This window comes from Ammospiza nelsoni, chromosome 7 (genome assembly GCF_027579445.1).
Source record: "Ammospiza nelsoni isolate bAmmNel1 chromosome 7, bAmmNel1.pri, whole genome shotgun sequence".
In the NCBI taxonomy this organism is placed as follows: domain Eukaryota; kingdom Metazoa; phylum Chordata; class Aves; order Passeriformes; family Passerellidae; genus Ammospiza; species Ammospiza nelsoni.
The window spans coordinates 13,744,850-13,772,787 of NC_080639.1; the positions used below are offsets into that span (position 1 = coordinate 13,744,850).

Genomic DNA, 27,938 nt, shown 5'->3' on the forward strand with positions numbered 1-27,938 from the left:
TTTGCTTTGGCTGGTGATCCAGCAGGACTGGGATGTCTCACTGGCAGTGACCCACTGAAGTCCCAGGGGATGAGATGCTGGAGGGAGCCTGTGGTCCTTGCAATTTGTGACAAACATCACAGACAATGAGCTGCCACTGCTGGGGACAGCCCTACCCCCATTGTAGTCACGCAATGAGGAAAGCACATGAGGAGAGGGTGTCTGGCTCTAAGCAAACTGCAAGGGCTCCTGCGCACCTGTGCCTCAGCCCATCCCTCCAAACCAGGTGTAATTCCCCTTCTGAGGTGCCTCAGTTTGGCCTCTTTAGATTCATGCATCAAAAGCACAGCTCAAACTAAACATCACCTGTACTCAAAGCTGCACAGGGTACAAAAAATACAGAATGCTTACTGTGGTTTGTTTTGTGTGGATCACATCCTGCTGACAGTGAGTTTCTGTTAAACATCTCAAACACAGTTTGGGGGATTTCCCTTCAGCCTTCACAGCATCCTTCATTTCTCACCCTCTGGGGTCATCCTGTTGCTGTTGCATTATGGGAGCAAAGAGTTTTGACCAAGTATTTGTGAAACTGCCTGCACCCTAACAAACCTCCCTGAGCTTTGTCAGAGCCTGGACTGATGCTCTGAGCAGGGGAGAACCTGAGGGCTGTGCATGAGCACCAAGGCAGCCCAAGGCCTGCTGGGAGGAAGGTGAGTCCTGCCAAGCTGGGAGATGCTTTTGAAGGCTGCAGCTTCATCTGATATGATTTCATAAAGCTAACATTTAAGGGTCAGATAATGAGATATCCTGCCTTAGGCATTGCATACACAAGCCCAGCCCACTGCTGAGACAAAAGTGGCTTTAAGCCCCATCTATCCATCTATCTGATCCATCTGTTTGCCTTTTGCCAGCTGGCATGAAAGGTTCTTTTATCTAAAACTATTTCCAGCTATTTCTTCTCTCAGAATCTCCAGAGTGTTTGCATGATTTGAAAGAACTATTTCCAGGATTTTTGGCTGCACAGCATTCAAGCTTCTGATTTTACAACAGGTATTTCAGCACATTCCCTTGCTTTTGTAAGGGCTTTTACAGCAGGTCATCTGTCATGGGAAGGGTGTGTCTCCTGCTCCAAATATTCACTTTCTCATGTTATTTTTGATACCTCCTTAGCAATTGCTGGTTGGCAGCATATTACTCCTGGTAAGCCAAGTCCAAAAATGAGTAGGGAAGTTACATGTGTGTGATGATCTCCAACTGGAATGGGGAGAGGTTCTGGGAGGTGAGAGGTATTTCATTGTGGCTGCATCTCCTTGGGCCTTATTGGGCTCTGGGATTTGCAGATGCCCCATTTGAAACTACACTGAGTCCTCCAGGAGTGAAGCTCAGAGCTGCTGCTGAGCTCAGTAATGCCCAGGAAATGGGATAGGGAGAATCTTTTTGCTGTTCTTTTGAGCCTGTCACTGAGACATTGGTATTTTTTTCCCAGATCAGCTATTTTTAAAACACATTTTTATTGCTGTTCAGCACATGGTGGGCAGTGATGATTGCTATGTTTCCTTATGGCAGTACCCAGGCTTCTGTATGTTCAGTTTTTCAGGAGTAGCTTTGATAGGTCCAAGTGGGAGGAACTGTGATGAGGATTGTACCTGACTTGTTTCAGGGAGCTTGAATAACATGTACTTGTCTTCATACCAAACAGCCACAGTTCCCACTTCCCTGGGTAGCAGCCACATAAGGGAGCAAATCCTGAAGATTGGCCTGTCCCTCACCGTGATGCTGGATGGTGGCATGAAGCAGAGGACTTCAGCTACCTGCTGGAGAAGTGTTTGATGCCAGTCAAAGCTATTGCCTGCTATGTATGTCCAGCCAGCATAAAAAAGAAATCTTTGTTTTGTTGTGCCTTTTTTTTTCTTTTTTATTTTGTAGGGGGCAGGGGGAGCTGTTTGTTTGGTTTGGGTTTTTTTCTAATGTAGCAATTTGTGGCCAAATCACAGGGCCTCAAGGGAGTATTCTTGGATGAAAAAATTACTTCAGGATTTGGCCTAACATAACTTTAAGATAAAAACTTTTATGTAATCACTAATTCACAGTCACAGTTGCTTTGGCTTCTCTCATTATCATTCCTAAGTTATTCTTTTCATGCTGGGAGTTGGATTTTCCTGGCACTGCATCTGTTTTCAGCAATGTATACACCACAATTGCTGACAACTAGGAGTTGGATCCCATGTTCCTCGACCCTGGCTGTAGCTTGTTTTTCCTGGCAGCACTTTAAAGTCTCCCATCTGCACTTGTCTCCTGATGACCAGTGGCGGTCCTTCAGCTGTGTGAGAAGTGCCTGATGTTATCCTGTTGTTCTCGCACTCCTCCAGACCCGTTTCTCGGCTGCACAGCCCTCTCCTGTTCCTAGATAGAGCCTTATCAGGGCCAGCCATGGCAATGCTCCCATCCCTTTCCAGCCCTCCCCTGTGGCCACTGGAAGGTCTGTTAGCTCTGTGCATTTTAGTGCAGCAGAAATGCTGCTCTGCTGCTTCTCTGGTTTTCCAGCCCTCTTTGCTTTTCTGTAGAAATGTCCCCCTGCCTCTATTCAATCTAGGCTCTTTAGGAGTTCACCTCTGCACCCTTCAGTTGCTGAGAGCCAGAAGGAGAGTTGTGTGCTGGTGTCTCTACTTGCCTCTCATCTCCACTGGGCTATTTTTGCTCAAGCCTGGTGCTGGTTGCGCCATATCCAGCTTACTCATAAGATGCCGCTGTTCCTCTTAGCAGTATTTTGAATGAGTACAGCTGTTCTGTGCTTGAATTCCTCCTCCTCTGGCTTACCAGGAGTATGACTTTTTAAGGGATGTGTGCTGTTTGGTAACAAGCAGGTGCCCTTGCTCAGCTAGGAGGCTGGGTATTTCTCTGGGCTTACTCTGTAGTTTGATGTGGGCACGGTGTACTTGACAGATTAACAGTGTGTTCATTCCTCATCCACTACTTGTCTGGGTTTGTTTATTTCTGTTATTCCTGTTATATTCAGTTTCATTTGTTATTTTTGGCTCTGTTTTCCAGGCCTCTTTCCTTTACGTACTACGTACTTTCGCTCAGGTTAATGGAATCCTTCTTTGTGCTTTCTTAGTATTTTGAGGGAAAACTGATGAGTGTTTTGTGCTTTTTAATCGTGCCTCACCAGACAGGGCAGGCAGGAGCTTGCACATACTTGTTCCTTCCCTGTCCTCATTCAGATGTCAACTGACTTTGATCTTCCTATACCTCCCAGCATGTGTTGAAGCTTTACTAGGCACTCAGGGTTTCCATTACCTCCACACCACAGCTGACATGATGTAGCAGTTTTCAGCCATCCCTCTTTTTGCTGTCATCCGCTGGCTGCCGCCAGAAAGCGTTACCCCAGGCTGGGAAAGGACTGGGAATGGCTCTCTCCTGGAGGCCAGCTCCCACCGGCAGCAGCACTGGTGGTTAGGCACGTAGGCCTCCCTCAGCCAGGAGGGGAGCAGTGTCCCAGCCTGGCTGCATTTCATGGAAAGCCATTTTTCAGCTGATTTCCTTTCCTGCCTGCCAGTGCCCCACTGGTTTCCATGGTATTTGTGGTTGTGTAGGGGTGGCAATTTCAGTATCCTGGCAGCCTTCCAGGCTGCCTCTCCATAAAACCCTGTACGGTTTCAAACGTGTATGTATATATATAAGGATTTTTTCTTATTTTTCCTTCATCCCACAGAGCTGCTGTGTGCTTTTAAGCAGTTAATCTATTCCATCCTTCGCTTATCTCACAGGTACAGTGTGAGGTTCTGCCCGTTCTTGCTGGCAAGTTGCTTTGAGGTTCCTCTGATGAAAGGTTTGCTGTAAAGGCAAAAAGTGATCAGAGCCATGTTATCGCTCTCACTTCCAGGGGCTCATACAGAACATCCTACTGAAAGAATAACATGGTCCCAATGACCACAAGCTGATTCTTGGAGCTGAACTTAAATGGGCTGGCATTGCCATCACTTCCATCCTATCACATTAGGGCTCCTTCCACGTCTTCATCCACTTCTGAGAGCTGCTGTGGTCGCTGTCGGTGGGTGTGAGCTCCCAGCCCGGCCACACATCTGCAACAGCAGTGCAGAAAAACATCAGAAAACCTTTTTTGTTACAGAGGAGATTCTGTCAATCCTGTTTTGTTTAAAAAACAAAACCAAAACAATCCAGGGCTTTGCTCTAAGCAATATTTGGAGTGAACTGAGCACACATCTGGTCTCAGCTTCACGCAGGCTTTCATAATGGTCTCTAGCCATAATAGTCTCATTTTTTGGAAGCGAGTCATTGCTGCTCTTCGGGTTGAATGAACTCTGATCAGGCGTGGACCTCAATGCGTCAGGGTGAAAAAACACCTCATGTCTGGGCTGTGGGAGGCTGGAGGGGTTGGAGAGAGGGGCTGCTGTGCTTGGCTATGCACAGAATGGCCTCTGTTACACATAACTTGAGAAGAGTGATTAAATGGAGACCTTCTTGGCTAAAGATGGCAGGGCTGTGATTTGTAATTTTGGCTGTTGTGGGCTCCGTTTCATCTGATAGGATACATCTGGCAAAACAGGGGAGTACCAAATTGAAGGCCCTCTTTGTTGAGATGGATTTAATGGCCCTAAATTGAAGGAAGATGGTCCTTGGTGTACTAAAGGGAAAGGAGCTGTAAACTGCAACATACATTAACTATTTCTATCTGTAGAAACCACAGGAAGAGATAATCCAGTAGTAACAGCTGCCCCTGGAATTATTTGTGCACATGTTTGGCTCCAGAGCTTTTTACCCAGCTGGCTGGAGGTCACAGTGAGTACAGATAACTATTTGCCAAATGCTAAGGAGAAGACAGGACAAGGTCAGAAGCTCTTCTGGTAGCAAGGCAGAGTATGTTTAGCAAATGGTGCTATCTCCTGAATTGGGGTGAGAGATTTCATCAACAAAATACACAGAGGAGCTCTGAATATTAGTGGAGAGCAGGAAGAATATGCTTTACAGCTTTTGGTTAAGCCAAGAGAAACTTGAGACTTGCTGTTTCCTTCTGAGTCGAGGACTATCTGCCAGCCTGTCCAGGGACCTACTCCTGCAGATGGGCACTGTGAAACTTCCAAGCCAGCATCCCTGTCTGTCAGTGGCTCATAACAGAGATCTGAGTTTAGTACCTTCCTTTCTGTTAAATCAAAATGCATTTTCATTTAAATCCATATTCAAACATAAACCCTCTCCTGTAACATTTTCTCTCCTCCTTTCACTCTTCAGATCCTCTCTCTCCTGCCTACAGCTTCCTCCCTCTTTCTGTTCAACATTTAGTTCAGGGTCCATGCTTCTCTTTGCCCTCATTTCACACCCCTTCCACCCTTCTGTTGCTGGGAATGTGAAAGCTTCAGCACTTATGAGAGCTGAGCTATAGGGCTGGTAGTTTTTCCTTTTGCTAAATGCAACTTCTCCAAAGTTGAGGGGATGGTTGAAAGTAAATAAATACAAAAGTGAAACTGACAAAAATGCTAGAGAGGGGAAACCCTGCTCAGACATTGATTTTACTCAACTCAGAGGGGTAGGAAGCAACTGTGCCCTCAATGTTAGCTGAAGGACCCAGGAAGCAGGACTGATGCTGGTGGCTGGAGTTGGTGTCCTGGCCTGTATCACTTCAAGGAGAGGGCTCCTGAGGGATGCTTTGGGGAAGCAGTTAGTTGGGTTCATGTTTCCAAATCAATCCCTGAGAAGCAAGCAGGGTGTGCAGAGGTACTGACTCATTTCTTGATCTGAAGGAACAATCTTCTCAGATAAAAATGTCTCAAAATTGTCAGGCAACAGATGTCATGTTACAGGCAGAAGCAGAAGGGATAGAAATCTCCTGTTTGGTTTAGTAAAAGGTAATAATTTTTTTTTTATCTTGCTCCAGGTGATGTTCCCAGTGCTGGCTGCATGCAGGGGAGGAATGCAAGGCAGGCACACTCCGCAGCACCTTTCTCTGGAAGCTGTGGATCTGAGAGTGGTCAGCCCTCTGACATTGTGCTTGCAGTGGCAACAAAATCTGAGTTAAAAGGGGCTTCAATTCAACTCTGTTTTTACTCCTTTTCACATTTGCAAGAGAAGACAAAACCTGAAGAAGTTCTGCTGTTGGGCTCATAGTTGATGCCTCTTTTCTCATTGCAAAGGACAGCAGTTCTAAAAAGTCTGAGCAAAAAGGGTTCCCTCCACACTGTCATTTAAAATAACAAGGAACAAATGCATGCTGAAGACACCACTTCTGTCCTTTAGTTCAATGCCTGGCACTTGTCAAGCTGATGTGAAGTTCAAGGGTGACCAGCAATGAGCACAAACAGAGGCTGCTTCCTCTGGACCCCTACCATGGAAAACTGAGTGCAAGTCTATCACAGGCTTTCATTTTGTTCTCTGAGGACATTTTATTAGCTTCCTGATAGTATTGAGCTGATTGGAGAAATATTTTTAAGTTGTTTGCAACCTAAAATTTGCAAATTGTCTGCAAGAAATTAAAGACCAAAAAGGAAAAGGTGGCTTTTGGAAACCAACCTGACTTGCACTGCTAACTGTCTTGTGTAGTGAGTAATTAAAAAACTAACAACTGAAAAGAAAAAAGTCCCAACAACCCAGAAGCAGAAGGCAAAGGAAGGTAACAGTAGCAGGAGAAGAGTGTTGGAGATTCCCCGAGCTCCATTCCCAGCTGCCTGTCGTGAGTGTGAGAAGGCTCAGGTAGCTCTCAGGAATGAAACCCTGCAGGTCTGTGGTGATGACATACCCATTGCTGCAGACCAGAAGATGATTCTGACACAGCTCATTACGTTTCTATTTCTGACTACGTCCATTGTTGGATTTAATGAATAAGTGATGTTTTGAACTGATAAAAACCCTGCAGCAAATTTCCCATTTCATATTGTGATGAACAAGCCAAGAGAATCAGACAAGCTGTAAAAGGCCTTTAACAGATGATTTCAGACTTAATTCAAAGTGGGAGGTGCTTCTCAGAACTAACATGAAAGTTTCTCTCACCTCCACCCCCAAACTGGAGATAAGATTTCCACAGACTAAGCAGTGTTATCTCTAAAACAAGGCAGCAGCTGCTACCGACACTGCTGGTAGTTCATTATCACAGGGAAATATAATGTATTATGAAATGCAAAAATGCTGATTAACTATTTCACTGCTAATCCTTTTAGAAACAAAACACTCCCTTTGTTTATCCCACAGTGTGCATCTTCCTCCTCCTTCTCCTTGTATGCTGAAGGCCTCCCTGTCCCACACCCACCTGCTTATGTTTCCAGTCTTGATCCTCACACATGATCCTTTGATCATGCAATTATGGGCTCCCCATAGGAAACCACTTGCTACACCAAAATCAGGGCATGTGAGACCACCACAAAAAAAGAAGCAAAACATCAAAATAGATCTTTCTGGGGATTGCCACAAGAGTGGTGCAATTAATTTTTGTGTTCAATTTATTAAGAGTCTGTTATCAAAAGGTTAACAAAGCTGCCACAAAACTTCTCTTCTGATTTAGGATGTTGATGTCAAAGACTGTCATGACTTCATTGCACAGTGTGGTTCACCTTGTAGTAGATTTCACAACAGCCTGGTAGAGCTACAAAAACTCAAGTCTGAAAGCACTTACTAGCTCATACTCATAAATGTTTTGGGGTTTTTTCAAAAGCTCAACAGTAGGTGCTCTTTTCTTTGTCTCAGAGACAAAGAAAAATGAAGTCATAACAGCCCTCAGACAGATTTTTATGAGTCTAAAGGCCAAAAGTAATGTCTGGCACAGATTATTTAACTAGACTAAAGGGGAAATTAATTCCCTCTGAGGCAGGGAATTTGATTTACCATTTCCTTAAGGCTTTTGGTAGAATTGGGTGCACGAGAGCCTGGTCTGGTATGTAACGCCACAGGAGCTTTTGCCACTCTCACATCTTGGCAGGACAGGCTGACCATTGTGGATAGGGCTTTTCCATCCTGTCAGAAAGAACAGAAAGAAACAGACTTTACCCCATAAAGGACTTCTCTGGGATTTCAGTCAAGGCTTGGTGTCCCTCTGTCCCTCCTTTGTAGAATCTGTTTTCCCAATATCCTGTAATACCAAGCCCCGGAAAAGGAGCAAAACCCAACAATAATTCAGACAAGATGAAAGTGCTGCTGGTAGTCTGTAAAAAGGCTCTGAAGGGAGAGGGTGCCTTTCCCTAATCCCAAGGAAACATGTCCATGACTGAGGTAGGTACTTCTGTGTTCAGACTGCTTCTGAAGTCTCCAGAGGTTCCATTGTTTTTCCTTACGCATATGTGTCTGTTTCACTGTAAGTGTGGTCCTCCCACAGCCACCTTCCCTGCCCTGACTCCAAGGGGACTTGTGGGGTGTGTTAATGCCACTGTGCAGCAGCCAGGATTGGACACTGATGGGAAAATCTATATAAAACAAGGAACTGGACACTTCCAAAGGTAATGATGTCTGTGTGTGATTTCTTGTTTAGCTGCACTGGCTAAAGCTGTAGTTGCTAACTCAGCAGACTGTAAGTAGACACTATTGTCTTTTCTGTGAGTTCTGGCTGCAAATCAGGATGTTAATAATATCTAGAGAGCTATAGGAGGCTTGGATCCCATCTATCAGGACCCACCTCTGTCTCCACATACAGGAGCAAGAGTGGGGTGATGATCTTGCTGACAGTTCCCTAGTTTAGCAATGAGTGGCAGGCACTTGTTGGGGAGATCTGTACCGAGTCCATTATTTATTAAGCCATCACTTAGGATCCAGAACGGGTGTATTTATTTGTAGGGAAGTCTGTAAAAATCTTGATGGCTGTTCTAACATATGTTTATGCATCAGAGTCAATGCTAGGGAGGTGCTTTCTTTTTAAATTAGGAACAAAATATCTCCCAAAAGCAAAATATCTGGGCGTGCTGTTATATCCTTTCCCCAACGCTTACAGCAGCACTGGGAGAACACCCCAGCCAAGCTGACAGGCAGCCAAATATAATTTATGGCTTGTTTTAAACTGATTTGTTGACTTCATGAAAGACCCTGTCAAAAAGAACAGTCCCCTGAGTCCTAACAATGATAACAGTTATATTGCATCAGCGCTGAAAAACTCTTGGATAACAGCGAACCTACCCTGAGAAATCTTTTTAAAGTGCCTGAACATTGGATTTTCTGAAAAGAAATGAAACTCAAGCTATTGTTTCATAGTTCATTTGAGTTTTCTTCATTCTTTGTTCATCTTATTTTCCACTGATTGGAATAGTCTCTTGGTAGCATGAAAATAGTTTCCCTTATTCCAGTTAATTAAAAATAAAGAAGTGTGTTGTTTAAAGGAGATGCTGCTAACAAGGACGCGTTTAATTTCTCTTACGTGCAGTGATATCAACATGTTTGTGTCTGCATCAGTCTGAGCCAGAGCGGACACTCCTGAGCCTCCTATCAGCTGCATTTCTCCTCCCTGTGTCTCACTGAAGCAAAGGGTAACCCCCACGTGCTGTTTGTGCCTGTGCTGTTCAGAGCTCCCTACCCAAGGGCAAGATACACATCCCCTGCTGTATCTGATCCTCATCCTGGAGAGCTCCCAGCCACAGACCCTGGCTCCTGTGCCACTGTCCTCCTCGTCCTTGCCCCATGACCGTGCTGCTGGGGCAGCCTTGCCTCGGCCTGGCTGGGAGAACAGTGAACACAGCTGCAAAAGACCATCTGCTTCCTAAGGCCTTTCTTCCTCAGAGTTTTTAACAGTCTTATCTCCACTAAGTTCAGTAGTGTCGTTTCATTGGTCAGAGTTCTTCCTGGTGGAAATACAGTTCTTCGGTCAGAATATTTTAAATCTTGGTAAATTTAATGTGTTTTCTCTTGTCTCCCCATCTTTACCTGAACCTGCACGCCAGATTTACTGTCCTGCAGCTCTGCAATTTTTCATTATTTTGACTACTTTTCTGTAGGTTTTACTTGGTGTTGCTGAACATTAGGAGAGCGAAATCCTAGCTTGCAGATAAAACAATATCACAGGAAGAATTATAAATATGTTCTTGTCCAAGCACATAACAATGAGCGAACCTGACTGTGACAGTTTGGATCTCTGGTTTCCTCCCAGCACCGTGGGAAAAGGAAGCTGCCTCTGTGCTTAGACAGCAGCGACTGCTTTCTACATCTGTGAGGGGGCCAGCCCCTCCTGGGCCCTGCCAGCCCTGGGGACACCGGGGTGCCACAGCTCCTGCTCCAGGGACACCGGGGTGCCACAGCTCCTGCTCCAGGGACACCGGGGTGCCACAGCTCCTGCTCTGCCGCCTGGCACCGGGCTGTGACCAGGGCTGGGGGGACCCGGCCCTTGCAGAGAACATCTGCAGCACTCAGCAGAGCTTGGGGAAGCAGGGGAAATTCTTGCAAACTGCTGTGATTGCAAGTGTATGAGATTAATCCAAGGGCCTGATAGAAACTCCAGCAAAGCAGATGCACAGCCCCCTGCCCTTCAGTAGGGTGTTTTCTTGATCGGGTTTGGATGAAGGAAATGACATGTCATTTTTAATACAATTATTTCCTTTTTGTGAAACTAAAAGGAAATAATTGTATTTACAATGACATGTCTTTTTACTTCGTTTTAGGAAAACAGAACAAAATACAAATCCGTTTTGTGGAGAGAAAAAAAGAAAAGTACTTTAAGGCAGAATATGTTTTTGTACAATTTCTTGTGGAGAAGAACTCCTAGTATTAATTAATGAGCCAAAACTAGAATTATTGAAACAAGTGAGACCTCTGTCATTTACTTCAGGCTGAGCAGGTTTTCATACACGTCATAAACAATTACAGTAATTTTCTTTTACCATCTAAACAGTGGCAGTGCTGTGCAACCCACATGGCAAGCCTCTTGTTTTCTCTGAGCAAAGTAGATCTTGCTTCTTTTATTGGTAGCTGCAGCTCGGCAGAAGGTGTGTGGCATAGTTTGGTGTCTGTGGAACCACAAAAGAACATTGGATTTTGGTGCTGCAGAAAAATATTCAGTGTTGGGGTTTTTTCCTCTCTTGGAGGTAAAATTGTTCTAGCTGTTGAGGGGGGAGAGTTGGTGTTGGTGTTACTTCTAAAGGCTATTTCTTGACATTCATATTTCACAAATAACAGGAAGGATACTGTGGTTAACGTGTGGTTGCAGTTCTGGAAAGTGGCAATACAAATTACAATCTGTGATTCTATATTTTATTGTCTTACCCATATCCATGTTGGATCTGCATAGATTAGAAGTAAAAATATTGTAGGCAACTTTATAACTATCAGTGTAAATTCACCTTGACCCTAGGAATGTCAAACTATGACCCTGGCCAAAGCATCACAATGAAGAATATCCTAGTACAATTTATTTAATAATTCTCTTGATGATCAAAGTATCAGATTACATCTATTTCATTCATTATGGCTTGTGAAGAGGAATGGAATTGTGCAGAAAACTTTTATTATCACTAAAATTGTAACTCTGGCTTGCAACAACACCATTTTATGTAGTATCATTCAGTATTTTGAGGTGTGGAATTGGATTTCTGAACTTGTAGTTCACCCTTGAAACTGGAATAGGAATTTTGGCACAGGGAAGCATTTCCCATAATCAAACCTTTGGTGATGCCCAGATTTGAAGGTGCCTTCAGTGTGCAGGGTGTTCTTAAGAACCTTTTTTCTATGCAACAGCCAGTAAAACTTGTTTGAAAGAGCCTTGCTAGGCCAGAACATCAAACACTGCATTCCAGTTGCAGCCCTCCCATCAGCTCTTTGGTCCTGTGCAATACAGCAAAGGTTAAAGTATACAAACAGCTGAGTGAGCTCACTTTATTTTGAAATCATAAAATATCTTTAATTTAAGAGGTAGATAATGGTTTTGCTTGACAGAGTCACGTGGCTGAAGCTGAGTGGATTTCAGATTGGACATTAGGAAGAAATTCTTCAGAGAAAGGGCGATGGACTGCCCAGGGAGGTGGTGGACTCACCATCCCTGGAGGTGTTTAAGGAAAGGCTGGATGTGGCACTTGGCTGACAGGGTGGTGATCGGTCACAGGCTGGATTCGACGATCTCAGAGGTCTGTTCCAACCTAAGGGATCTGTGTTTCCATGACTTGTCTGGGCTCACCGCAGGAGAGCAGTAGGTGCTGTGGCCAGCGCTCCTGGGGAGCTCACAGGGACAGAGATAACGGGGGCTTGAACCCGAGGACGAGGCAGAAGCTCCGGGTGTGTGACAGGCAGGCCCCCGAGCTCAAACATGACGCAATCTCGGAGACTGCTAAACATTTTTTTCTTGTTGTTACAGCGTTTTTTGTGAATCCTGAGCTCACGCGTCCCTGCTGACAGCCTCTCTCACAGGCAGCCTCCATGGGGTGGGGGGGGCCGTTCGCGGCCTTCCCAGGAAGGTCTAGCGGGGCCTTCCCGTTCTCTCGGAGCCGCCCCTCGCAGCTCCCGCCCGTGGCGGCGCCCTCGGCCCCGCGCCCCCTCCCTCAGCCGGCGGAGCTCCGCCCGGCGGCCCCGCTCTGCCTACCTGGAGCCACCTCTATGGTGCGGGGCGGAGCCGGGCGGCGGGGGCGGCGCGGCGGGACGGGCGCCCGGGCCGGCGGCTGCAGCGACTCCCCTTTGTGTCTGGAGCCGCCCGTGCTGTTGGGGCGGGCGGGCGAGAGGGGGCGCGGGCGGCGGAGCTTCGGCCCTCGCTCGGCTCCCGCCCGCAGCCGGCGGCGGGCAGGGGAAGGAGGCGGAACGGCCCCTCGCCGGCGAGCCCGGCGCGGGGGGAGGAAGGCGCTGGCAGCGCGGAGGAGCTGAGCGGAGACCGGCGTGAGGAGGCCGGGCTAGGCTGCCCGGCGCTGTGGAAACTCGGGGCGGGAGGCGGAGGACGGGAAGGGCCTTCGCCCGCGGAGAGCAGCCGGGTGCGCTCGCAGCTGGAGCCGCCGAGGAGGGGCTTCGCCGCCCCGGGCCCCACCTTTGTCGGGGTGGCCGGGGGTGGCGTCGGTGCTGCGGCGGGGGCCGGGGCAGCGCGGAGGAGCCCGCCCGGCGCGGGAGGCAGATGGGCCGGGATGCAGCCGCAGCACTCGCCGTGAGAACAGGGGCCCTCGCCGCCGCCTTCCCCGGAGCGTGAGGCAGCGAGGAGGGGCGGCCGGAGGACAGAGACCTTTGCCGGGATGGGACGCGCCGCCGCCGTGAGCGCCTAGCTCGCTCGCCGTGCCCCGGCCAGCCCGCAGGGCCCGCGCTGACTGACACCGCTGTGGGCGCGTCTGGATATGTTCCCTTCCCAACCGGGCGCTTTCTTCGATGTCGTGAAGCTGCGTGGGAAATAGCCCGGTTCCCAGCGGGGTCGGGAGCGTGCCGCCGTCCTCCCCGACGGGGGAGATGCCGGGGGGCTGGGAGGCAGAGCCAGGCGCTTCCCCCGTGTCCGCTGAGCGCTGCCGGCTCCCGAGGCATGAAGGCAGGCGGCTGTAATGGAGTAAGAGCGAACACGGCTCCTCTCATCTGCCATTTGCCCTTCCAGACGGGATTGTAAACCGAGAGAGTTAAGGAAGGCAGGAAGGCTGTGCGAAAGCAAGAGGAATTTCCTCTCTTCGGGGTTTGGCTTCTTTTTTTTTTTTTTTTAAACCCCCTATTTTTTTCTGCTGGCGGCTCGAACCGTGGCTTGCCCAGGTATGCCTGCCTCACTGCAGCACCTTGAGCTGGTGCTCCTGCTCTCCAGTGCCACCCTGCTGCTCGGCACTGCGGCTGGTGAGTAGCCACTGGGTGGAACGAACTGGCCATTTTGGCAGCGGGAAGGGGGTGGGGTCCGCTGGTATTTGGGCACATCGGTGCCTCCTTACAAAGTGCTGGGCATCTATTTCAGCGGCGAAGCCTGATAAAAGTTTTGAAATCGTGATACGTTAAGTGTCTCGGGGAATAAAATCTGCTTTATTGTGTAAATGAGCTCGACCTGCACTCAGTAAGAATGCTTTGCTTAGATCTGCATCTCTTGTCTAATAACTTACTTCAGTTTTGGAAATATATATAATCTTTTTGTTTTGCATACCTCGCCCTTTGTAAGGTAATGCAGGAATTTTTAATATATATTTTAATCGTCAGCAGAGCTGTGCCTGTTTCGCTGTGGGATCTTAGGGCACAGCCATTTTTAATTTTATCAGCATCGGTGCTTCTCGGGGCCTTACACATGTGCTGTAGTTTTGTAACAGAATTACTGTAATGTGTATTTTTTTTTCCTCTGGAGAGTCTGAAGCAAATATGGAGCTATTTCTTTTTGTCACTTGTGATTATAGAACACAAAAAACGGTATTAAGGAATGCTGAAAGGTCTTGAAGGGTACTCTTTTTTATGACGAAGTTGGAAGCAGAAATGCTAAGAGCATCCTTACTCGTATATTTGGATACTATAGCCCTATTTTTAATTGTCTTCGGAAGCTCAGTGTTAGATATGCAGGGTGTTGGAAAAGAGATGTATGTTGGTCTGGCATCCTTTGCTTTTCTGTCACGGTGACAGATTAACGTGTTGGAGCCCTCGAGTGTAACCCAGCTTTGTTAGGCAGGAATACCAATTGTTCTTGCAGTATGCTTTTTCCAGCACTTTTGGAAGACTCCTACGACTTTTCTGTCGTTTTACTGATCGGGATCCAATCTGCAGTGCTTGCTTTTCTTCCTGATATTTTGTAATCTTCTGGATATAGTTCATAAGCGAATCTTCAGAGGAAAATTGCTGAATGTTGCTTAGATGACCCAACAAGCATGGTGGTTTCCATGTTATATTTCAGTGAGGTCTTAAAATTAATTTGTCAAAGTTGAAGATACTTGTTGCCATTATTAGGAAAATCCTGTAAATGACACACGTTTAGGCAGTTTTCTCTGACTGGATAGTCCCTGATTTTCTTGCTTCTGCTTACTAAGAGGTCTCTTTCAGAAAGATTCATAAATGAAAAGCTCGATGTTCCCTATATCATCCTGACCTTTGACTGCCATTATTTTAGATGGATGTCTGCAGCGTCTCTCTGTGGTCGTTTCTGAGGAGTGTTTTTGGTTTATTCCCCTCTTTTTTTTTTTTTTCCTGGGAGAAGGGACTTCTGAAGGTCAAAAATCTTGGTATTAAAGCACATATGAATCAAGAATGCTCAGCATCAGCATCTCAACTTTTTTTTTCAAATTAATTTTTTTATAAAGTGTAGGCTTTTATTTTTTGCCTTTGTGAAAACTCCGGTGAGTTGGTCCTTTCTGTGCCCTGATGAAGAAGGGTTACTGAAGGAGCAAGCACAGATTTGTAGCAGGCCAAGGGCTGGGCAGGTGCTGTAAGAGCCCATTTGCACGGTTTACCCAATTCACTTCAGTTCTGACCTGGCAGCAGCATTCCCAGTATTTCAGTTCTGCCTTGTTAAAAGGGTGTTAACGGTGCCAGCTTGGTCGGTTGGTTTGTGAATAGGAACCTATTTTCCCATTGTGATTTATTTCTTAATTGTGAAATTTTAACAATTCACATTTAAAAAAAAACTTGGTCATAATCCTCTGTAAAAGTAATTACATGGATGATTTGAGCTTTAGTTAAGGAAGCTAATGGCTGATTTTAAGTTTACACTGCATTTCAGAAAAAAATGTCTATACATGGGGAAGCTACACTAATGTGTAATTCTGCCCTTTTATGTTCATGAAAGAGCCAACACTCTTTCTTCTCTTCCCCTCCCCCAAAGTATGAACTGTATGCTCCCATCAGAGTGAAAATGCTGCCTTTGTAGCTTTGAAACCCCTATTAATTCTTTCTTCTGATTAGTGAACAGATACTATATCTCAGCAGTGTATAGAATTGAGTGCCTATAAATGCAAAATCATGACATCAGAGGAAAAGTATTTTGATAACAGGTTTTTAAGTTTCTGTCTGGAGGAGAATATCTGGACCTCTCTGGGGAGAGCTCCACAAAGACCTGGGGTTAGTATGGACAGGAATGGGAAGATAAAACAATGAATAAAGAAGATGACACAAAAAATCTTACCGTGAAGTTGTAGATGATAGTTCCACTCATAATCTGAAATATGAATGAAACAAGAAGGTGGTTCTTCCTTCCCCTTTCTAATTGAAGATATAATAAAAAACTAGCTCTAGAAATATTTGCTGATTCTTAGAAGGAAAATATTACTGGTTTCCTCTTTAAAATACAGATCTTAACAGTTATCTGATAAGTCTGCGTTTAAATAATGTATTAGTCTTTGTAAAGAGAAATGCTTTAGTGAGGACATTTTACTGACAGCAGTCTTGGGTAGAGGTTTAAAAAGCAGTATTGGACAAAAATGGTTTGCAACATTTTGTTCTTTATTTTTCAAATTCTTTTAAATAGTTATTTCTAAATCTTTTGTTTAGAACTGGGAGACATATAAAAACATGTCTTTATATTGTAGAGGATTCTGGTGTGTTCATCATGAGGGTTTATGGCTGAAGAGGTGGTTGGTGAACCTTTGAGCTGTTCCCCAGTATTGCAAAAGAATTTTGTTTGGGTGTTTGTATGGACCAGATATTAAAGATACAATCTTTCTTCATTTCACTTGCTTACGTTCTGTGATATGCAATACTGAACCACTTTTCCTTCTGCATACATGTCCAGGGTAGACAGCATTCCATTGTCTAATGTGTAAATTATTTGCAGAAAGTATAAGGTGAAAATTAAAGCAAACAGAATATCCTTTTATCTTTGGGAGTATTTTCATAGTTCTATATCCGTGCAGTTCAACAGGGCTTCAAAAATTAAAGCAGGGAAGGAATTGGATAGAGATTGATTTTTTTTAAATGAAAATTTAATTATTAATTAAAATGAGTGAACTGAAGTATCTTTAATTCTGCTGTGCTCGTTTAAGTTACTTTAGTGTCTCAACATAATTTGTCTGAAATGTGAATTGGGTGAAATGAGGAATAATCTCCTTTGGATATTCAACTTATTTCTTCTAATTAGGTGTTTCAAATTAGTAACTGACCCTGTGTATCTTGCATATTAAACAGTGGGGTTTTTTTAAACTTATCTGCACCCTGATTTCTCCTTATTTACAAGAGCTACACCCATTGTTTATGTTTTTTCAAATGTAACCTAAAAATTCTGCTTATTTTTCTGTTTGTGTTGGGAGTCATCTCAGAAATCTGAGCCTGGGAAATGGAAGCCAGGCTGTTGGCTTGAGGTGCACACTGGTGCCTGGAGGATAACCTCAGCACAAGTGCAGCCTGGACTCCGGGCTGGGCCTTCATGGCTGTGGGCTTGTGTAAAGAAATTGTGTAGCTGTGCAAGCTGTTCACCCTGCTGGGAAGAGCCTTTTTCCTTTAGGTAAATCAGCCTGTGTGAGCCTCTGTGATATTTTGACTCAGGCGCTTCCAGTTCCCAAGCACACTTCAGTACTGGGATACTGCACTGTGCACTGCTGGCACAGCCTGTGAGGAGATGGAAGCTGTGCTCATCTGGTGGCCAAGGAACTCAAATTTCAAGCCCTGAGACATTACACAGATATCTTGCTCCAGTGTGAATGGTTTTACCCTCAAAGGAACCATGTATAAAAAGTTGGCTCAATTGTTTGCCTATCCTTCTCTGATGAAGGCAGGCCAACCTCACTTCACCCTGGACAGAGAGGGAAGCATAACTGTATTTCTTAAAATTTTCTTACAGTGAAGTTTGTTGAAGTGGTTATTTTGATGACATCTCCCTAGCACTTACTACAAATTTCTGTAAAAAAATATTTGTTGAGTTCTGCATTGTTGCTCCCATTTTTATATTTCATTAGGTATTTATCAGTAGTTTGTATAGTCAGTGGCATTGTTTCCTTGGTAAATACCATTTTCCTCTGCCTTTCTCACTGAAGAGACAAGAAATTTGTATTGGGTTCTTCAGCAATGTTTTATTCCTAACAACAGAGTGCCTGGTCCTGGAGCTGCATTGTGTTTGGACTCAGTCTGGCTGTGCTATGAATATGTGCTGTAATTTTCTGGGCAGAATATAACTTTATAGCCAGGGCTGTGAGCTGAGTGTAAAGTTTCATTTGGAACAAAATGTTTATGCCCTGAATAAAACAGGCTGGGTGATGATTTAGGTTGGGTAGGACTGGAATCTGTGCATAGCTTGCAGGCAGTAATTATTAATTTTATTGAGATTGTAGACATAGTGGATCTACTCACTGCTTGATTTTGAATTTAAGAATAAGTGAAATACAGGAATTGTTCCCCAAAAGACTAACATTTCAGTATGCAAACTGATTTTCTACAGTGTGGATTTTATGGTGTTTTGTTTTGGGGTTTTGGTGGGGTTTTTTTTGGTTGGTTGTTTTTTACCTGTTTGTGATTTTTGGTGGTGTATTGTTTTTGGGGTTTTTTTCCCCTCTTATTTTTTTTTCTGAAGCATAAGTTTACAGAGGCATAAGGCTGGAATTGTTTCTCTGTTTCCTCCATGGCCTGGTTGTGTAAGTACAGATAATGATGTCTGTCTAACATCTCTAAAATCTCCAGTGAAGAGGGATTTCACAGCCTGTCTAGGTAGTCTGGCCTGTTACAGTGCTTAATTATCATGTTTTTCATAATGCAACAGTAGTAGATTTTTTTTTTTTGCCTCTTTTATAATGCAAGATTGTTTAAGATATGCCATAATTAATATGTGGCAATCCACCTGAAAATGTAATGTGGTATACATACACAGGCAATTGCCAGGGAATACCAGTTTAGATAAGTTCCTGTCTTTAAGCTTTTGATCATCAGTGTTTTAAAATGCAATTTTTCAGTTTTTAAAAATTTTGAGAACTGTGGCCTTCCCAGAATTTTGATTCCTGATGGTGCCTTCGTGACTGGAGACGTCTGTTAATGTGTTAATAGCAGATCTGTGAGCTGGGCTGAGCAGCTGAGAATCTGATAGGAGAGGTCAGTCAGGGGGTGTGGTGAGCAGGAAGAAAGGCTGGGACAGGAGAGGTTTGAAAGGATGAAGGATTGGGTCTGGTTTGCTGTGGGATGAGAACCAAGGCGTATGAGACAGCCAGACAGAGATAGTGTCTGAACATTTGTCAGACTTGCTTGGAGAATGAGTGGAATGAACCTTCTGCACTGGGAAGGCAGACAAAGCATGGTTATAGGTAGCAGTTTGGGAGATCTCTGTTCTTTCTTGTGAGAATGAATGAGACACACAGTCATTCAGATGATGCCTTTACCCTTCTCTTTTTCCCTCAGTTTTGTAAGTTTCAAAACCACAAGCTTTTGGGTGGTGGTGGCATTTTGTTTCAAGTCACTGGGATGTGTCAGTTTTGTCAGTTGCCTTACTGAGTTTGCTTCGAATCGTGTGTTCTGTTTTGAACTGTAAATGTGTCTACCTTTTGTATCTCTCAGTACTCTGTATTCTCTCTTTGGTTTATTCTGTGAGAAAAGGAAGGAAAAATATGTATTATGGACCCAGAAGACTGACATGTGTGAACCCTTCTGTCTCCACCTCTAACTCCGTAATCTGCTAGCCAATTTCAACCATATGTGAAAGATGAGAAAAGTCTCAAGAGATTAATTTGCTACCATTTTCATGAAAAATTAGGAACTGAATAGAGGAATAGAGGACAAAGTTCCAAGGTAGAGGTTTTTCAAGGGAAAAGAGCATAACTCAGCCCAGGATGTAAGTGTTGATGCATACACTGCTCTGGACTATGCACAGAATATTTTTTTTTCCTGTTTACTTGGCATGCTGTAGGAGATCTGGGGGAGAATGAGGGATCCCTCTGTGGGAGATGTGGGAGTTGGCTAAGAAGTGTGGGAGAAGAGTCACATTTCTAGGCAATTAGTTTGCTGCTTGTGGAACAACTGGTGCTTCTGAGACAATGTAGTAGCCAATTTTTTGACTGAACTTGCAAAACAATGCCCAAATCATTTTACTGAATGCTTATCATCCATTTATGAACTTCACAGTGTGTATGAGTAACTTAAATGGTATGCATTGTTTTTCACACTTCAAAACTACATTTAGCTGATTGTCCTGTGTGTATTCTGTAGTTCAGATACCCCACACATCAAACTTCCTTATGATCTTCTTTTCAACAGTGCTGTAACTCAGGCTTTTCCAGTGGTCCCTTTGAATGTTTTTGTAATGCATATATTTATACTTGCTTCAATCTGTGAAGTTCGTGAAAAGGAGTTTATTGTTTGTTTAAGCAGGAGTAATGGCAAGGTATGAACTGTCACCTTCTGGAGTAAGTGGCAGACAGTGACACTGGCAGTGGTGCAGGGAACCTTGCATTACCTTGCCCACTGCCACTAGCAGGTCAGTACAGAAGCTCTTACTATTATGTCCAGCCAAAAGCTGACATTTATGCTGCTGCTTTTACTATATATCCTTTGACTGTTTTGAGTTGTAAGCAGGATGGGTGTAAGAAAAGATGGGTAAGAGGATTTTTGGGTTTTTTTGTGGTGATGAGATGGCTGTAAGTATGATCGTAGGTCACGTACGTTAATTGGCTCCTTAGTTTATACACTGGAGAATGCAGCACCTAATTAATATCAGAGTGTTGGGCGTTGGCAGTGTCATCTCAAGCTCGTCATTCCTGGCATCAAGTGCACTTCCCTCTGCATAAGTCACAAAGGTCAGCTTTACCTGGTGTGAGAAGCTGTAATGGAGTTCAGGGACAAGAACAACTGACTAAACATGATCTACTGCTCTTGCTTTTCCCTTATGAGACTTCCTCAGTATGGTTTGGTTTCTGTTAAAAATAAAACATTTTATTTCTACAATTAAAGCAGCAGATACTTGATACAAGACTCCTAGACCATCCATGTTAAAGAACCTTAATTAGATTTTCCCAAGACTTCAAATTAATCCACAATCCTTTGTTAGACTTCACAAAATTGTATCAGGAAAAATAGTGGGTTGTGATACCATTAAAGCCATTTTCTCTAGTAGTGATTATATTAAATAAATGATATGACAGCAGTATGCTTAGTTATCCACTGTAAAAAAATGCTTGCTTTTGTTAGAGTAGTGGTTCTGTTGTAGTCACATTGTTGCTGAATCTGCTTCAAAATTAGTCCTTCCTTCTGATGCAGAGAGAAGTCAGTAAAGCTGATTTCTTTGGGAGGCTTAGCGTTTCTGTACCTTCCAAGCTGCAAAAATCTTGGTGTGGACATATTTTTTGCAGAAGATAATGTGCTGTGAATTTTTGTCACTCTTTTTATTTGTTTAAAATCTAAACACTAGAAATTGATTTTTTTTATATTTAATTGTGGAGAAAGGACTTAGCTGAAAATTTAGATGTTTTAAAATTATTAACAGTTCTTAAATATAAGTTTTTATCATATTTACCTGTCTGAGATATGAATGGTATGTAAAACCAATATAGTAAGGTGAAGAAGACTAAGGTTATAGGAAAATTGTAGAAGCTGTCTTTTAGCTCGACAGTGGCGCTGCCATATATACGCAGAGCAGGCACATAGCCCAAGAAGCAGCTTTCTGTATTAAAATAATTTCGGTTGCAATCAGAGAAGGATAAAAGGAGCCATGCAATGAAGTTCGTCTGGATGCCAGCGCGGTGTTGGTTTCTAGCGTTTGCATGTTTGAAGTTCTTTTCCCTTATTTCTGGCCGAGACGCTGCAGCTGCCGGCACCGAGACAGCCGGGCGGGCCGGGGCGGTGCGGCCGAGCGGGAGCGGGAGCCGGGCTCGGCCCCGCGCCGGGGCTGCCGCTGCTGCCGCGCCGCTCCCTCGGCTGCCGGGGAGGGCAAGAACTCCTGTGCTATTCTTACTCGGCTCTGCAGGCAGCGATGGATGACTCAGGGAATTTAAATGAGTGAAAGAAAGATGTGGAAACAGTAGGAGAAATCATTCCTCGTGCCCACTGCGGTATTATTTGGGTCTCTGTAAACTTTTTTATATAGAAAAGATGCAGATTCTCAGTTCTTATGTGTATGGCATAGATACAGTGAAGATAAATTGTAAAACATATATGTATATATGAATGTGTGTCTGTGTGTATCCCTACATACTCACTGTGTTACCAAAATTCTACCAATATGTTCTGCTGCTAACACTTTTAATATTAGAACATTTACTGTTTGCATGGCATTCTTAACTTCCAAAAAATCTTCATAAATGGCTTATTTTGTGGGATGGGTAAACTTTACACTTATTAATTACATCCAGATTCTATCAGGACCTGTTAAATAATTTCTCTTTTAGTTACGCTAAGATGAATCTGACCTAATTAAATTTTAGTTAAATTTAACATGTAGTAGTTAATGCTGTTGTAGCAGAACACAATTATTTGGTCACAGTTTTTTTTCTCATTGTTTTAGCCAAGAATTTCAAATCTAGTATTTTTCCTCATTTTTTTCCATACAGACTTAGAAATATCCAAAGTGGCAAATAGAGAGACTTTGTTGTCTTTTATTGTTTCCTGTCAGAGAAGTAGTACCATTAAGGAAGCTGTCAGCAAATTTAGCTTCCCTTATTTTAAGAAATACTGAAATAGAATGTTTGTGTGCAAAACAAATAACCCCCTATTATTATTTTACTAATCTGTATGTAGACTGTATAGCTACTTAAAACTGAAGATGTGGCCTTTGGGTACAGGATTACACAGTCTAAATATGACATCACAGAGTAAATTAATTTTAAAAATGGGGAGAAGGTGGGTTGTTTAAAGTAAGGAACACTAGTGATACAGTAATAATATATTAACTTTGTAGTTTCACTTGGAGAATGTAAGAATATTTTCTTATCATTTTGCAATGTTATGGGGAAAAAAATCAGTGAGATCCTAAGACAATAGGACAATTGAATAATAAGTGGTGCCATAATATATGAGACTGGTAAGAATATTATGAGCAGGAGTCACTTCACTGAGGAAATCTAGGGGGCATTTAAGAGGGAATGTACTGAAAGGGATGTTGCATTGAGTTCTGTTGAGGAATGGAAGAGTTAAATGTGGAAACAAGTATTCAGATGTTATGTACTTTGAAGCAGTTATCAAAACAAAGTCTTCATCTTGACGAAGTGAAGGTCTGCAAATATTGTGAGGGAAGCAAATATTGCCAAAGTGATATCATAGCCAGCAAGTTGATTTTCTTGACTGGTTTTGGAAGAGTGGGAGAAGGGTTAGCAACAAAAGACCTGAGCTGAGAAGATAATAAGGCATGAAGAAAAATAAAGAATGAGCTTTTAATGTGGTATAAACAAAACTAGGAACAGACTTGGTGATCCAGTAATGAGGGGAGAAGATAGGTGGGGAAAAAAAAAAGCTCTGCAGTTAATTAAGGTTCTCATGAAACACCAGGAGACCCATTGTGAAGAAGAGTGAATTGTGTGTAGCACCAGGGCAGTGTGCATTGTCCTCTCACTCCTGGATGCCCTGTTTCAGAAGGGAGCTTGCACTGGCTAAGTGAGAAAGCATCTGAAATTGCCAGTAAATCCAGAATGTGCCCTAGAACTCTGTGTGAACTGCACTGTGTGTAGCCAATGCTCATGATAATGGCAGCAACAGGTTTTTGTTTGACCTGTAAAGAAACAGATGAAAAGCAAAATTTTACTTGTTTCCACATTTAACTCTTCCATTTTAAAGAACATTTTAAAAAAGTTTTTATGTGGCATATAATACAATAATTTACAGAACATTTTTACAGAGAGCCTGAATAATCCACAGTTGTACTAACTGAAATAAGAATTTGCTTAAAATCTCAACCTTTTTAATGTCTTTGTCTTTTTGATTATGATTAATCTTCCATAAATGTGTTGTTACATATTAGTGAAAACTAGTGCTTAATTGAAGTGACTGAAAGGCTGTGGAGTTTTCCGTACAGTACCTGTGTTTTAGGGTTGCTTTATTACAGCAAGGTGAGATATGCCTTCTCTTTGGTGCTGGTTTAATGTATTTGTTGTGCATATTGGTATCTTTTTGGCCAAGTTCAAATCTTTAAATGTAGTTAAAGCCATAGTTTTCAGTCATCAGAATTCAGCATACATTTAATGACACTGTTGTATAGCACTTCCAGTCTTCCTGCAATATGTTCATGCATATAATGCAAAACAAAAACCCAAAGACATCAACAGCCTTTAGACAGGCTTCTAATTGAAGATAAATCAAGATAATTCTACATACTGAACTTTTTTACTGTATCAGCTAACTTGTCTTTTATATCTTTGCTGAGGGGGAAATGAACATTTATGTGAATGTTCTCTTTTAAAATGGAAATTTAATAAGTAAGTCACTTTTCCCTTTCTGTGCTGATGTGATGCCAGTTCTGAGCCTCTCGGTGTTGCTTTTTTCATGTTTTTGTGTTCATGCTATAAGCTTAAATCCAGAATCACTTTGGTACAAATGAAGTCCAGTACAGTTATATTCTGTTTCCAGATTCTTATTATACAAGATGCTGGTGTAATCCCAGAAGCCTTTTTAGTATTCCTGTGTTCTGAATACTTTATTCATTAGTACACATTTATGGGTAGATCTTTCAACTTGACAGAGGTTCTGGAGATCAGGCATTTTATTGAGGCTGCCAGGAAATACAGAGAAGTAAGCCTACCGCAATATCCTGGCTTCCCCAGATAAAACTAGACATCCTGGCTGGATGTTTACCAGTGTTATTACAGAAGAAGGTATTTGTGTCTTGATTCTTTCCTAGATTTGTCCATCCTTCTCCACCCTTGGCTTTGTTATTCTTTTTAGGATGGCTAGAATAAGCATGTCATGAATTTACCTTTATGTTACCGACATGTGCTTTCAACATGTGACTGCAGCCAACTGGTGTAAAATGCAGGGGTACCACAAACAAACAGTTATTGCATTGAGCTGAAATATTTAATGGCACAGGAGGGTGACGTATGCGATGGGATCTGATAGTAAATTCCTTTGTGGCAATGACATAAAGCAGTTTGTTTCAGCGCTTCATTGATAACACTGCAGCTTGCCTCACTTCCCTGAGGTGTGGGAATGCGAGGTGCAGAGGTAACTGCATTCCAGCGAGTCTCAGTCTAGACAGGCACGGGAGCATCGTTCATCTGCAGCAAACACGGCAGGCTAATCACCTTCTGAAAAGGGACCTTGCAGCTGAACAATGTGCTGTGCTGGGCACAAAGGCACCTGGAGAGCTCAGTGCCATCACCAGCAGCACAGGTCCTGGGGCTGAGGGTCTCACCTGGAGGGATGTGGTCAGAACTGCAGAATGCCAGCTCCTCCTCATTTTATAGGAGTGGTGGTTTTTGAGAGAAATGGTTTAATGAATTGCTGTACAGTTAATTATGTTTGATTTAAGGAAAAGCTTGTTATCTAGCTGAGGTGGGAGAAAGTTTGAAGTGCATTTTTATAGCAATAAGTATTAGAAAGCACCAGTAGAAACTCAGCTCCCTTTGATTGAAGAGGAACAGAGTGAGCTTTGGCTTTTTCAAACAGCATTTACAGGAAAAGGCCTTTTTTATTGTATTTTATTTATGAAGTTGGATGGTGTCTATTTCTAAGGCATAGCAAAATTAAGAGGTAAGTGTGATGTGGCACAAAGTGAGCCCTGTTAAATACTTCTGCTGGATTTGGTAGCCATATCTCTACATGGACACTACCAGAATTAGTTGGAGAGGAGTTAGGAGTGGAAAAATGTGGGAGATATTGAAGAAAGTGTGGAAAGGTATTTTCAAGTTTTCTTGATTATGTGAGGACAAACAGTTAATAGCAGATGCCTCTAATAGTACAGGAGGCACAAAGAGTGAGATACACCATAACAGCTTGAGGATAATTGTTAAGAACAGTTAACAAAGAGATGTAAAGGAAGAGAGTGAGTTCAGATGGAAAGTAGTTTGCCAACTGCTGTGCTTTGATTGACTCTGTGCATGTTCCTAACCTGTGGTAAGTGTTAAAACAGCTCTTGGAAAGAAGTTGTGAGTATGCAGATGCTGAGTTGCTGTAGGATAAATTAAGTAAATTTAACACTGTAGTTTCATATTTTATGTTATCTGGCTTTGTGGACATCCTTCCTTCTCCCTTGTCAATTGTTCTGCTTGAGCAGGAGATTGTAATCCTGCAGATTAAGATCCAAGTGGAGCATTTAAAGAAGGGAAGATGCAAATGTTCTTAGCAGAGAATGAGCACAGTCCTGTAGTTTTGTTTTCACTCACAAAATCAAAATTACGTACAACCAGAGCATTATAAATAAGCATGAAATTAGTCATATAAACCCCTAAACTCATTATAGCAACTATCTGACCTTAGTTCAGATGCTTTGTGCAGAACTATGATGGTTTTTATGAGGTATCTCTCTGCAGGGTACTTGCCTCATCTGGTGAAAAAGGGGTAATTTCAAGGCCTTGCAGGGAATAGACTTTCACAGTTGCACACTCTCCTGCTTCTCCCTTCCCCATGGATGTTTTATCCTCCAGCTCAGAGGTGGTTCTTTGTGTGCTTCTTTCTTGATACTATCTCTTCTTAAATTTCACTTACTGCCCTTACTTCAGTTATTGTAGAAAGACATTTTTATTTCCACTTGAACATTGCTGTTTTATGCATTTCTTCTCTTTAATGAAAAGAAACGAGTTGTATCATGTTACTAAAAAGAGATCTTTGATAAGTGCTCAGATCAACTGGGGTGCATAAAGGAAGTGCAAGAGACTGAAGTTTATTCTTCCCTAGAGGAATGCTTAGCTTCTCTGACTCTTCTGGTATGCTTTCAAAAAGTAAGGCTTCTTTGTTTTTCTACTTTTATTGTCTTGCAGAACACAAACTCTGAGGCTGTTAATTGACAGATGCACTGTGGATGTATAATTTGTTCTGGGGGAGATGCTGTTGGGGTGAGATTAGAGGCAGTGTAGGACGGTCATTGCCTACCTAAACTTGGCTCAGTACAGCCCACAAGAGGTGGCTCACCTACCAAACTTCTTTTAAACATGCATGAGCTTGAGTGAGTAATTAAGGAAGTGATTTCAGATACATATTTAAATAAGGCTTTCAGAAGAATCATAAGAAGCTTTGGTTAAGATCTGGGGAGAGGGGCAGTTAAGGTAAAATTGTGGGAAGGGCTATTTTAGTCCTTGAGGAATATAAAGGTTCCATGCCACAGATTTCCAAATGATTTCTCTTATGGTGCATTTTAATAAAAGGTTCCAGGACTTTTGAGAGGCAAACTGGTAATATAATTTGTCATTGCATAGACAAAACCCAAAATTATTCTCAGCATTGTAAACTCCTGTGTGGCAGGGGAAGGTGGGTGTGAGAGTTCAAAAAGAAAATGATCATGCTCTCTGGGAGATCTGTATCTGGTCATTAGTGTGATAGCGGATAACTTGCAGTTCTGCTGGCTTTATTTTGAATTTTCATCTTTGTGTTGGAATTGTATTGTGCAAGACTGATGAGATCAGTCTTTGGAAGTGAGCTTAGAATTGCAGTAGCCTTTGCTTGCTCTGCCCTTCCTATCCTTCCGGTTTTTATTCACCAAATGTATACAAATGTGAACACAAATACTGTCTTCATCTCAAATGTCTCCATCTGAAGACAAAGACAGAGTTCCTTTCTCATGTCCCATACTTGGCATATGGTAGCATTTATCTAGTTCTGTTAAGGACTGCAGAAGACTTGTTTTAGCAGTGCTGTCTGTCTTTACCGATTCCTGTACCGGAGTTTAGTTGTCCCAAGTGCAAATGATGACACCAAGTAGCAGTCCTTGAGCAGCACAACCACAGTCTGTGGTAGTTTGTGTGAGGTCTGCATCCCCTTGTACACTTATTTACACAGCAGCTTGAATCTGGATCCCCTGGCTGGCCTCAGGGCCCTGCCTAATTCAGGCTTGCTATTTCTGCGTGGGACAGAAATAGATACACTCAAAGGTAAAGTTGCCTGCTGCCCTTCAGGGCAGAAGTTGGTTTGGAGGCTTTTGCTTTGAACCTGTGACTGTATTGAAGACAGTGCATAGTTGCAAGCTGCAAGCCCTGATATTTTGTAAAAACAGCTGAGGGAAAAGGAAGTAGTAGTTATGGCTGCTGTGTAAGATGAAGAAAGGAAATGGGAGCCTCCCTTAAGTGCAGCCACTAAGAAGGATAGTT

At 43.1% G+C, this 27,938-nt stretch overlaps 1 protein-coding gene across 2 annotated transcripts in view; it reads left to right on the top strand.

Moving 5' to 3' along the window:
• Positions 1–12,643: 12,643 nt before the first annotated feature.
• The window catches only part of BMPR2 (bone morphogenetic protein receptor type 2), a 104,251-nt gene continuing 88,956 nt past the window's right edge, over positions 12,644–27,938 (top strand). The window contains exon 1 of one of the 2 annotated variants that reach the window (XM_059475747.1): positions 12,644–13,674. In XM_059475747.1, coding sequence (XP_059331730.1) covers positions 13,599–13,674 — 76 coding nt within the window. In that variant the 5' untranslated portion in view covers positions 12,644–13,598. The remainder of the gene's footprint in view (positions 13,675–27,938) is intronic. The other variant, XM_059475746.1, reaches the window with a different exon arrangement.